The following is a 13,395-nucleotide window of genomic DNA, read 5'->3' as shown; positions in this document are numbered from 1 at the left end:
CCCCCCCCCCATCTCTTAGTCTCCATCTCTCTCCCTCTCTCTCTCCCTCTCTCTCTCTCCTCCTGTCTCTCTCTCCTCCTGTCTCTCTCTCTCCCCTTCTATCTCTCACTCTCTCTGCCTGTCTCTCACTCTCTCCCTCTCTCTCTCTCTCCCCCCCCCTCTCTCTCTCTCTCTCTCTCTCTCTCCCTATTTCTCATTGTCTCTCTCCATCACTCTCTCTCCCCATCTCTCACTCTCTCCCTCTCTCACTCTCTTTCTCTCTCCCACTATTGTTCACTCACTCTCCCCCTATCTCTCACTCTCTCTCTCCCCCTTGTCTCTCTCTCTCTCTCTCTCACACACACACACACACAATTTCACTTCCACAATATATCAGGTGATTATTTTAATTTAAACACAAATTCTGGAACACAAACCTTCATGTGCCTAAGAGAATATTCAAAATCAGATTGAGAAAATTAGTAGAGCAGACACCCCCTTCCATACCAAGGTGCGCTATCTATGAAGCCCATATGGAACAGTGACATCTGACGCCCTTTATTTTTGTCTTAACTAAAGTGCACACCACACACATACACACACATACTCACATACTCCCACGTTAACATGAGATTTGTCTTTCTTCAGAAAGTGGAAGGCTGCACACATCCTTCTGTGGTTTTGAAACTGTGTTCCTCAGGGACTCTCTCTGCTTCAAGCTTGCCATTCAACTTCCAAGGCACCCCCTTCATCAACTGAGGAACAAATAAAGCCTTTTGTGTGTGCCGAGCAGTTGTTTCACATTTGCTGGGAAAAGAACAAAGAAACAGAGACCTCAGAACAAACACAGGAAGTGCTGAGGACAGCTTGGAGGGGAAAAGAACGTTACTGAGCCAAGTTTGAATTCACAATTCAGTCTTTGAGTAATTCATTTATTCTGAATGGTGAGAAACAGATATAGAGTTAAATTAATACTCATCAGTTATTATTCTGTAACAACTGTACTTCCTATCTACAAGCAGACAAGTCCTATGTAATTTTCTTCTAAAAGAAGTGTAGGAGAAAGTGACTAATTCTTGTTTGTGCAATTAGTAAAAAGGCATATATGGCATTTCAGAGACTGTTATTCACTTCCTTCCTTCTGTTATAAGGAAATCACAGTGGGCCTAGAATCCCCGCCAACATTAACAGTGGCCTAGAATTTTCTATTTAAACATTCAAAAGATATGAAATGTGTGGCATCCGAGCCTATGCTGGCTGCTTGCCGTGCTTAACTTTTAGACACCGAGCCAGCCAGAACACTCCTGCATGGCTCAGAGCATCTTACTCTGGAAAGGGACTCCTATCTCAGGAAGACTGGGACAAGATAAGCTCACATGAGATGACACTTTCAGGCCATTTTATGATAAATTTACTTCATAGCATCTTCTGCAGAGCCAATAGCCTGTCTCATCTGCCATTTTATTCCCAGGGGTGTTTTCCTGTTTCTGTCAGTGGGGAGTGGGGGAAACAGGAGATAAAGGAAAAGGAAAGAAAAGCATCACAAATTGGCCACCAAAGAATGGAAATAATATTTATTGAATACCTGCAGTATGTTGGGTACTTTACACATTTGATTTATAAATTAGATAATTTAATTGTCATATCATATCTGATGCAGAGACTTAATTCTGCATTTTTTAAGTGAGGACATTGAAACTCAGAGATGTCAATAAACTTACTCCAAGTCACATAGCTAGGCAGTGGCAGAGTCAGGTCTTTCCACTTTACCATTAACACCCAACCATTGTGATTTATACTTGAAATCAGAAAGCAAGATTATAGAAAGTTTTACATCCTATCCTAAGGATCCCATATGATGGCTAGCTCATGAGAACACTTCAGTACTAAAGAAATCCTGGTTGTGAACTAAATTAATCCCTGACCCTGCATTGAATGCAAGGGGGAAATAGATGGAAGAGTATTGAGATGTCAACAAAGATCCATTTCTTACCAAGAGAAAAATCCAAGAGATCAAAGAGGAGAAGGAGCTGTGCAGAGGTTGTTGTAGACAGTGCTGGAAAGAGTTAGCATAAGGAGTGTCCCTGTCACTTTGGTGGCTTTTCTAAGCTAGCCAGTAAAGAGATCCTAGGTCAGGAAGCCATCAGGCCAGTTCAGAAGCCAGTCTCTGGGATGCTGGGGCTAAAAGAGAAGTAGAGCTGGAGGAACCTTTTCTAATAGGAATTTTCCATTTCTCACAATGAGCTAGTCAAACAGCAGTTACTTGCACTTGAAGAGAAAGAATGAAAAGTTACATAGCTTGCCTTTTTAATTCTCATTTGCCTAGTTTGCATTTGAACAAATTATTATTTCTGCCTTCATTAGAGTATTTAACACAATGTAATCAACCTGCTGGGAAGTAAAAGTGTAACCATTTTATGGTTTGTTACATTGAAATTTAAATTTGCATATTAAGCAGCAAAGGCATTACCATGTGTACCTATTCATCAACTATGGATTATGAAATACCTCTCTAGTGTGAGCCCAAACATCAGGCCGTTTTCTGATTAAACTGCTTAATTAAATAAAAGATGATTAGCAACATTCATTTATACCCTAGATACTTTAGTAGTTTGAAATTAAAATATGAAGACATTTAGAAACTTTACCAAATCTTCCTCATCACTGTTCTGCAAGCACCTCTCAGAATATGATACATTGACTCTATGCTGGGAAAAAACTTCACTCTAAAATATACCTCTTTATAAATAAAGCAAAGCAATCAAGTAAATAGTACCTGAACTCAGATTCAATTTTATCATTTTAATTCCATTCAAACCTTCATCACTGGTGCAACTGGTCTAAGTCTTATTCTGCAAATTTCTACCATGCCAAATAAAGGAGAACATGCAGCAAGCTTCCCAGTCTAAATGCAAACCGTCTTGATAAATCAATGGTGAGCTAACTTAATTCGGTGCTTCTAACCTGTAGTGCAAACGCAAAATCCTTCTGCACCAAACTGAAGCTTATTTTTAAAAAAGAATTTCAGAGCAGCGAGTGAGCTTATCTTAATGTCTTCTCTCTCTTACAGTACTGACTACAGGCTTAGATCTCCTTGACTTGAGTGAACCTGTCTCTCAAACCCAAAGCAAAGCCAAGAAGTTGGAGGCCTCATCAAAAACCTCATCCCTCAAGAAAAAGGCTGATGGGTCTGACCTCATCAGTGCAGATGCTGAGCAGAGAGGCCAGGCTCTCCGAGGCTCGGAGACAGCATCCTTAGACTTAAGTAAGGCAATAGCTGTGTTTGCTGCCTTGATACAAAGCCATTCTACAGATGACGTGAAAACCGTGGGCAAAGCAGTAGAAAAGTTGATGTCTATGTAGAAAACTGGGCAGGACGCACTTTGTGCTTAGATTAAACAGCAGTTGGGGAGTTCAACTTTGTGCAACTGGTGTGGATTTATACGTTTACTTATACAACCCATGTGTATCGAGTTTTTGACAGATGGCAGACACCATACTAGGCACTGGAGTTACAATGAAAATAAGATACAAATCTTGCTCTCGAGGACCATTCAGTCTAGAGAGGAAGAGAGTCTAGAAAGAGAAAACTCTAACCCAAGGTCTAGGAATAGCCAGATGGAACAGTAACATGCAGCATACATGGAAATATTGCAATGCAATACTGTTAGCTACCATTTATTGGTGACTTACAATGTCCAGGACTGTGCTACCTCATTTACATACATTATCCCACTAACTCATCACAACTCTTTGAAATGAGTGAGGAACCAGGTTTTCAAATTTAAAGAATTTGCCCAAGATCCCAGTTAGTATGAAGAAGAGCTGGAATTTGAGCCAAGCTCTAATTAACTTCAAAGTCCATACTTCTCTCCACTGCACATTTTCCTGAGAAAGGAGGTCTTAACCTTGACTCATGGAACCAGTCAATTAAGCTCTTTTTCTTAAGAGAAAGAAAGGTGGCAAGAATTTCAGAAAGTCAAGGGAAACATGGTGAGTAAATATCCATAAATGAGCATATTAGTAACTTATCCATAAAGTCATGAAGGTTAAAGGAGATATATAAAATCACTTAGCACTGTGTTATATACCTATTAGATGCTTATGAATTAATTTATCCATTTGTTCAATAAACATTTTTCTGGATACCTGTTGTGTTCTATACTATGTGCTGGGAATACAAAGATAAATAATATAAGCTTTCTGCTCCTTAGTAAATTTACAGTCTCGTGGAGAGATAGAAAAATGATTAAATGATTACAATAAAGTATGTATGTACTATGTGGGGCAATAAAGAAAAGCCTGGGTTAGTTACTGCATACTAGCACCTTCATAAAGCCCCTCACCCAGCCAGGGGTTTATAGAACGTATGTTATAGGAAGCACTATGATAGCAGTCTTGAAGGGTGAGGAAGAATTTGTCAGATGAAAAATATGGATCAGAGAGAGTAAGGAAGACAGGGCAGGGCTTTCCTGATGCGCAGAAGCACAAATAGACCAAGATGCTTTTTCAAGCAAATACAAATATTGTCACAGTACTCAAGAGTGGTAGAGTAGTGAGAAATAAGTCTCAGAGTCACCGGGGTTGGATAATGGGAGTTCCTGTTTGCCAGGCCCTTAAGTTTTAGGGGAGGGCTGGGTTGAAGGGTAAAGTTCACTGTTTAAGACTTCTCAGTCTTAACCAGTCTGTGTTCTCTCTCCACCTCGTTTTCTCCCCCTGTTCCCCTCACCACCTTCCTGTCTCCTTAGCAGACATTCAAACACAACTGGAAAAATGGGATGATGTTAAGTTTCATGGAGATCGAAATAGCAAGGGGCATCCCCTGGCAGAGAGAAAATCAAGCTCATCCAGAACTGGATCAAAAGAACTTTTATGGTGAGATATTTTAATATCAGAAAATAACCATTTATGTGTCATGTACACCTGTATTGAAATAGCCAATGAGCTAAGTCAGTCCAGATTCTTGGTGCCATTTATAAGCCCCTGTTTATCAATGTTAATTATTGTGACTTCTAAAATTAAATTATTTCATCTGAGTTGTCAAAAATTCAGCCAATAAGGATTTTGGCAGTTTCATAATTCAATACTCAATATTTTTCAATATTTGTTAATAATTTTCTGAATGTGTAACTGATCTTTCAAAATAGGTACACAGGTATATTTCGTATATATGTATATTAAATGGGGGCTTCCCTGGTGGTTCAGATGGTAAAGAATCTGCCTGCCAATGCAGGAGACCCAGGTTGTATCCCTGAGTCAGGAAGATCCCATTAAATGAGTTATAGTTAAATTAAGTGTTTCTAGTTAAACAGGTAGCCTGTTCTGACTTTATGAATCATCACTGTCAGAAAATGAACTAATAATAATCTATGGATGCCCATGACAAAAACTGGCTGCCTAAATCTTACCATGTCTTTAAAACTTCCTGAAGGGCAACATATTTCAGTCTGTTGCCCTTCACACATCTCCACTTATATGACATTTCAAATTCTATATAAAGATCCAATCTTACTAATACACTTTGTGAGAAGCTCCCTCCCCCCAAAAAGCCAATACTTTTTTGATGAGGCAGAACTTTCTGCAACAAAAATGGTATTGCATTTATTTGCCTTTTGCACATCACTGAAGTCTAAATCAATCACAGACAATAACACCTAGCACATTGCAGCCACTGATTTTCCAAAAGTGGTCATTATAATGGAAACATCCAAGTAAAAGTCTGATGAGAGCTTTGTTACCAAGGTTCTTGGTGATCCAAATTAGCCAGGTTTTTCGGCTGACTTTCTAGCTGAATTTGCTTCTCGATGTACATTAACTTCCTTCATGCGCCCCGTATAGGTCTTCAGAACACAGATCTCAGCCAGAACTGAGCGGTGGGAAAAGCGCCTTGAACTCTGAGTCAGCTTCGGAGCTGGAATTAGTGCCTCCAACACAGGTAACAAATCCAATTCCTCAATGCACCTATCTTTTCTAATAGATCATTTATGTCATAAATATTTTATTTAAATTTTAACCAAAAAATTTGAAGTTTTTTTCTGTATTTTGTATTTCATTTGCTTTCTTACTCAGTAGCTATCTCAATGCTTAAAATAACAGATGATTGATAAATAGGTATGTGGGTAGGTAGGTAGGTAGAAAGATAGATAGATTTGGCTGGAAAATGTGTCAGTGAACTTACTACTTAGCACTTTTTTCTTGTTCTACCATTTACTGTTCCATTATTTTTCAATACAAAATCTGTTCTACTCCAGTATTAGCATTGTTTATGTAACAGACACAAAGAAGAGGAAAGTACATTTTGAACATTCATTCACATCTATGCCCTGTGGGACAAAATATTTACACATCAGGATTCTGACCATCACATTAAAATAAATGTGATGCTAAGAAATTACTAAGTGTGGTATGAACAATCATGATAATACAAGGAGCTACCATTTGTGAGTACCTACTAAGTATTAGGGACTCCACTATGTGCTTTTCACATATTGGATTGGCCAAAAAGTTTGTTCTGGTTTTTCCATAACATCCTACAGGAAAACTGAAACGAATGTTTTAGCCAACCCGATGTTACACCTAATACTCAAATAATCCTGTGAATTATTTTTAGCCTTACTTTGTCTCTAAAGAGTCTTAGTAGAGTCAAAATCCTTTCACTGGGGCTCCCAACTAATCCCTCGTATAAGTAAACCAGACCTGTCTGTCCACTATTTGACCCTCGACTTCAGTGTAACTGACTTGGCTATGACTAGTTACCTCCTATGGTTAAGGCTGTGCCAAGAAAACCCAAGTCAATCTCAATCTTTTCGTTTGCTCAAACACTTTACAAGGGTATACAGCCTTGATCTAAAACCACAAAGATCTCTTAAGAAATGTATCCACATTCACACATCTATAATCTCCGTGGAAATAAGTAGGATGAAATGAGCAAAAGAAATTCTCCTGAGTTTATTAGATAAGATACTGAAACTAAGAGAGGAGATACTTTGTCTGAAGTGAGTAAAGGGATAACCATGATAATAGCAAATATTATTGAGTGCTATGAGAAGGCCTTCTAATATATATTAATTAGCTCTTTTGATCCTAACAAATGACTCGATGATGTAAGTGTATTTATTACCCCCATTTTATAAAGGGGGAAACTAAGGCACACTGAGACTAAGAAAATTGTCAGTGCACTCACAGCCAGTTAGTAGCCAAGAGAAGGAGGACACAGATAGAAAATGCAAGGCATCCGGAAACAGTTGTAAGTCATTAACAGCAACCCTACAAGAGAGAGGTGGGCATTACTGCTCCCGGAACTTGGCAGGAAAACAAGTCAGCTAACTTTCAGAACCAATAACCCTGGGAAGCTTAATGAATTGTAAAGGTACCATGTTCTTATCTTTGTTCATTTAAATGTAACTTTCAAAAAAGCAAATTGATAACATTTATTAGAGAAACATTTCTTGATAAGTGCATTAGAGATTTAGATTCAGGTAAAGTAATTGGTGCTGTTTCATAAACTGGAATCCTTGGAACAGTTTAATGTGGCAAGAGAACACTTATTTCTGCAGCAGGGGGAGACCTGGCATAGGTGGGCTATTCCACGGGTAGCTGGAGGGCCGGAGGATCAGCTGGGGTCCTCGGTTGCCATGGAGACCCACAATGCACTTGTCTTATTATTCCAGTGACTGCTACTCCCCTGCTGGTTGTCTGATTTCATCCCACCACATTGTCCACTTACCCACTGGTGTGCCTTTAAGCAAACACAATATGCTTTGGAAATTTCGTATGAGAGTCCCAACATTGTTCTCCAAAACATAATGTTAATTGCCCTGAGATAGTTCTGTCTGGATAAATCAGAGTGAATCCTTTTAGAAGGTTACCAATTGTTTGTAAAGCGTTTGTCCTTTAAATTATTTTTTTTAATGCTGCATGTTTACTTAACAAGATTTGCCTTAACTAAGCAAATTTATAACCTCCTAGTTGTAATTCCAGCCTATGGTTAAATTAGGAAAATTTCATGAATTTGGGATTTAATCATTTAAAATATTAAGTCACTCAAATGGAACAGCAAGAAAATAGACTGACTTATCTACCTATAATAAAAAAAGAGAAAGGTGTTTTTACTCTTAGAAGCATACTGCTCTTAAATATATGATCTCTTTACTTAAATAAGATGATGAAGCAGTATGAAAATTTGACTTAAAACTGACTTGCAAACTATTCAAGTAAAAAATTTCAGCTCATCAAAATTTTGTTAATGCTGCACTAACACTCAGATGGTTCACAGGAAAATCAAGGAAATGTATTTTCTCTCAAGCCAACATAAATAATCTTAGTTCAACAGGTGAGGAGCTATTTAAAAGCCTTGCTTAAAAATCATATTTCAAAATCAAAAGAGAATGAAAGCTAACAATGAGAAGAATTCTTATGTTATTCCATTTTCTTTTCAAAATATGGAGAAAGAAAAGCATAGACTAGTCTCTTTCAAATAATGCTTTGAATACACTAATCAGAGTGACAGGAGATTACAATAAATTCTATAATCTCTGTATATTGAAGAATAAAGTTTCTTGATATTGTGCAAACTGTGTAATTTGTATTCCCTGCAGCTGACCATTTAAAGAAATTATGATATCTGAAAAAATTTTAAATTTTTGAAGAATTGAAGAAATTCTTCAATGATATAAAATTAGCTTTTTAATGATATAAAATTAGCTTTTTCCATGAAGGAGTTGAGATAGTGGTAAGGCAAAAAAAAAAAAAAAAAAGAACCAACTTCCACCAAAGAGTGATGCTTTACAAATTTCTTTTTCAAGTATGGACACTGGAAGGACAGCTCCAAGATAGGCTCTTCTTAACCTAAGCTGGACTACACGAGAAGGTGAGGCAGCCAGGCTCTCAAATATTGAGTCATAATCCTGACTCGGTATTTGAATCAGAGTGAACAGAATCACTCTGATTCTGCTGATTTTGGCAGAGCAAATGCTTCCTTCCACATTGTCATAATTCCATCAAGTTGGCAGTGTCCCAAACCAGAACAATTTAAACTTTAAAAGTGCAGATATGTTTTCTAAATTTTTGAAGGAGTAGTGAAAAAGGAAAGGCATACTAATAGTAATATAAGATAGTCCTAATATACTATTTTAAATGTTTACAATAATCTTTAGAATTAACATTTTCTCCATTAATGAGCAATGCATCTCAGAGAACAGAAGTAGTTTTCCCAAGGTGACACAGCTAAGATGGAGAGGAGCCAGCACTCAAATCAAACCCATCAGCTTCTAAAGCCCTTGTTCTACATCACACGTCACCTCTTATCAGCCACATCAGACTTCTCTACCTGAGCGAACTCACAGACCATCGATTTCCCTTCTCAATGCAAGCCCTGATTATTACTTGGTTTATAGGGTTAAGTGGTTTTAAAAAATATCACTTTCTTCCAGAAACTCTGAAGATGAATTAGGATTGTCATCTGATCTGAGGCCATGCACATTTTTGTGCCTCCCCTCCCAAATTCATTCTCAACCTCTTGCTCTTAGAAATGCTAATGGCTTCCATGCCATTCCTTTTCAATTTAATGAAGAAGACAATGTCTGCCATCCATAAAGCCATAAGTGAGGCAGTGGGAAAGTTTGAAAGATGAGACAGATTTGAAGAAGTATGAAGAACTTTCTATCTAGTAGAAACAATTAGATAATACACTATAAATATAAATATAGTTTTGCTTTTTGGAAGACAGCACAGGAGCCACATCATCATCCCTCTTACCCTCCTGGCAACACACAGTGAGCTACCAGTGAGGAAGAAAGCACGGGAAGATGGAAAGAAGTAACAAAACCAAGAAGGCAGAAAGACAAGGTCAGCAGGAGGGCAAAAAGAAAGAAAGCTGAAGATCATTTTCATAGTAGATAATCCACACATACTAGGTACTCAACAAATACTTTTTATATAGTGGAAAAATAAGGAATGCTAACAAAAAGGAGAAACAAAATGTTTTTCATTTTTAAAAATTTGAAAACAGAGGCTAATGGTTAAAGATGGGAAAAATGAAAGGATAAATTTTTATTCCTTTAGCATTTGAAGCTAGTTTCAAAAAATAATTTTTAGTTGTGTTTGCTAATAGACTGTTCATCTTCTTTAAAAATCAGTCCTGATTTGCCTTGATAGTCCATAACATAGAATTGCATGGTTGGAGGCAGACGGGAACCATGGGCTACCCACCTTTGCACAAAGCTCTGGGAATCTGCTCTTGACACAAAAGGTACACCTTTTTTCTGTACTTTCAATGATAAATGTCTGCTGGCTGATTTAGAAAAAATATCATAGCCATCTTAATGAAGAAAGTGTTTAGATGATCTGTTCTATCATGAGTCCAGATTAAACAAAAGAGTTCTAAACACAGGTTTTTTTTTTTAATCGAATTTCCAAAGTCTCACCTGATAAGCCCTAAGCAGAAAAATGATAACACTTCGCCAGCAAAGGTCTGTATATTCAAAGCTATGGTTTTTCCAATAGTCATGTACAGATGTAAAAGTTGGAACATAAAGAAGGCTGAGCGCCAAAGAATTGATGCTTTCAAACTGTGGTGCTGGAGAAGACTCTTGAGAGTCCCTTGAACAGCAATGAGATCAAATCAGTCAATCCTAAAGGAAATGAACCCTGAATATTCATTGGAAGGACTGATGCTGATTATCTCAGTTTGTTTCCAAGGCAAACCATTCAATATCACAGTAATCCAAGTCTGTGCCCCAACCACTAATGCTGAAGAAGCTGAACGGTTCTATGATGACCTACAAGACCTTCTAGAACTAACACCAAAAAAAGATGTCCTTCTCATCACAGGGGACTGGAACACAAAAGTAGGAAGTCAAGAGATACCTGGAGTAACAGGCACATTTGGCCTTGGAGTACAGAATGAAGCAGAGCAAAGGCTAACCAAGTTTTGCCAAGAGAATGTACTGCTGCTAAGCTGCTAAGTTGCTTCAGTCGTGTCCGACTCTGTGCGATGCCATAGACGGCAGCCCACCAGGCTCCCCTGCCCCTGGGATTCTCCAGGCAAGAACACTGGAGTGGGTTGCCATTTCCTTCTCCAATGCATGAAAGTGAAAAGTGAAAGTGAAGTCACTCAGTTGTGTCCGACTCCTAGCGACCCCATGGACTGCAGCCTATCAGGCTCCTCTGTCCATGGGATTTTCCAGGCAAGAGTACTTGAGTGGGGTGCCATTGCCTTCTCCAAGAGAATGCACAGGTCATAGCAAACACCCTCTTCCAACAACACAAGAGAAGACTCTATACATGGACCTCACCAGATGATCAATACTGAAATCAGATTGATTATATTCTTTGCAGCCAAAGATGGAAAAGCTCTATACGGTCAGCAAAAACAAGACCTGGAGCTGACTGTGGCTCAGATCAAGAACTCTTTATTGCCAAATTCAGACTTATATTGAAGTAAGTAGGGAAAACCACTAAGCCATTCAGGTATGACCTAAGTCAAATCCCTTACGATTATACAGTGGGAGTGACAAATAGATTCAAGAGATTAGATCTGATAGAGTGCCTGAAGAACTATGGACGGAGGTTCATGACATTGTACATGAGGCAGTGAGCAAAACCATCCCCAAAAAAACAAATGCAAGAAGGCAAAATGGTTGTCTGAGGAAGCCTTACAAATAACTGAGAAAAGAAGAGAAGCAAAATGCAAAGGAGAAAAGGAAAGATATCCATCTGAATGCACAGTTCCAAAGAATAGCAAGAACGATAAGAAAGCCTTTCTAAGTGAACAATGCAAAGAAATAGAGGAAAACAATAGAATGGGAAAGACAAGAGATCTCTTCAGGAAAATTAGAGATACCAAGGGAACATTTCACACAAAGATGGGCACACTAAAGGACAGAAGCCGTATGGACCTAACAAAAGCAGAAGATATTAAGATGTAGCAAGAATATACAGAAGAACTATACAAAAAAGACCTTAATGACCCAGATAACTGTGATGATGTGATCACTCACCTAGAGCCAGACATCGTGGAGTGCAAAGTCGAGTGGGCCTTAGGAAGCATCACTACAAACAAACCTAGTGGAGGTGATGGAATTCCAGCTGAGCTATTTCAAAGCCTAAAAGATGATGCTGTGAAAGTATTCCACTCAATATGCCAGCAACTTTGGAAAACTCAGCAGTGGCCACAGGACTGGAAAAGGTCAGTTTTCATTCCAATGAAAGGCAATGCCAAAGAATGTTCAAACTACCACACAGTTGCACTCATCTCACATGCTAGCAATGCTATGCTATGCTAAGTCACTTCAGTCGTGTCCGACTCTGTGTGACCGCATAGACGGCAGCCCACCAGGCTCCCCCGTCCCTGGGATTCTTCAGGCAAGGTAATGCTCAAAATGCTTCAAGTTAGGCTTCAACAGTACATGAACCAAGAACTTCCAGAAGTTCAAGCTGGATTTAGAAAGGGCAGAGGAACCAGAGATCAAATTGCCAACACCTGCTGGATCATAGAAAAAGTAAGAGAATTCCAGAAAAACATCTGCTTCATTGACCAAAGCCTTTGATTGTGGATCACAATAAACTTTGGAAAATTCTTAAAGAGATAGGAATACCAAACCACCTTACCTTCCTCCTGAGAAGTCTATATGAAGGCCAAGAAGCAACAGTTAGAACCAGACATAGAACAACGGACTGGTTCCAAATTGGGAAAGGAGTATGTCAAGGCTATATATTTTCACCCTGCTTATTTAACCTGTATGAAGAGTACATCATGAGAAATGCCAGGTTGGATGAAGCACAATCTGGAATCAAGATTGCCAGGAGAAATATCAATAACCTCAGATATGCAGATGACACCATCCTTATGGCAGAAAGCAAAGAGGAACTAAAGAGTCTCTTGATGAAGGTGAAAGATAAGAGTGAAAAAGCTTGCTTAAAACTCAACATTCAAAAATCGAAGAACATGGCATCCAGTCCCATTACTTCATGGCATATAGATGGGGAAACAATGGAAACAGTGACAGACTATTTTCTTGGATTTCAAAATCACTGCAAATGGTGACTGCCACCATGAAATCAAAAGATACTTGCTCCTTGGAAGTGTCTTGCTCCTCATCAAGTGTCTATGATGAGCCTAGACAGCATATTAAAAAGCAGAGACATAACTTTACCAACAAAGATCCATATAATCAAGGCTATGACTTTTCCAGTAGTCATGTATAGATTTGAGTTTGGACCATAAAGAAAGCTTTGTGTTGAATTTTGTGTGAATTGATGCTTTTGAACTGTGGTGTTGGAGAAGACTCTTGAGAGTCCCTTGGACTGCAAGGAGATCAAACCAGTCAGTCCTAAAGGAAATCAGTCCTAAATATTCATTGGGAGGACTGATGCTGAAGCTGAAGCTCCAATACTTTGGCCACCTGAATCAAAGAA

The 13,395-nt window shown here is 38.6% G+C and overlaps 1 protein-coding gene across 2 annotated transcripts in view; it reads left to right on the top strand.

Annotated features, from left to right (window-relative positions):
- PEX5L (peroxisomal biogenesis factor 5-like) overlaps positions 1-13,395 on the top strand; it is a 219,844-nt gene that overhangs the window by 93,099 nt on the left and 113,350 nt on the right. For both annotated transcript variants that reach the window (XM_010855624.1, XM_010855623.1), the window contains 3 exons: positions 3,050-3,244; positions 4,731-4,854; positions 5,818-5,914. In XM_010855624.1, coding sequence (XP_010853926.1) covers positions 3,050-3,244; positions 4,731-4,854; positions 5,818-5,914 — 416 coding nt within the window. The remainder of the gene's footprint in view (positions 1-3,049; positions 3,245-4,730; positions 4,855-5,817; positions 5,915-13,395) is intronic.

This window comes from Bison bison, unplaced genomic scaffold (genome assembly GCF_000754665.1).
Source record: "Bison bison bison isolate TAMUID 2011002044 unplaced genomic scaffold, Bison_UMD1.0 scf7180017864367, whole genome shotgun sequence".
Taxonomy (NCBI): Eukaryota; Metazoa; Chordata; class Mammalia; order Artiodactyla; family Bovidae; genus Bison; species Bison bison.
This window is presented reverse-complemented; position numbering and strand designations above follow the sequence as displayed.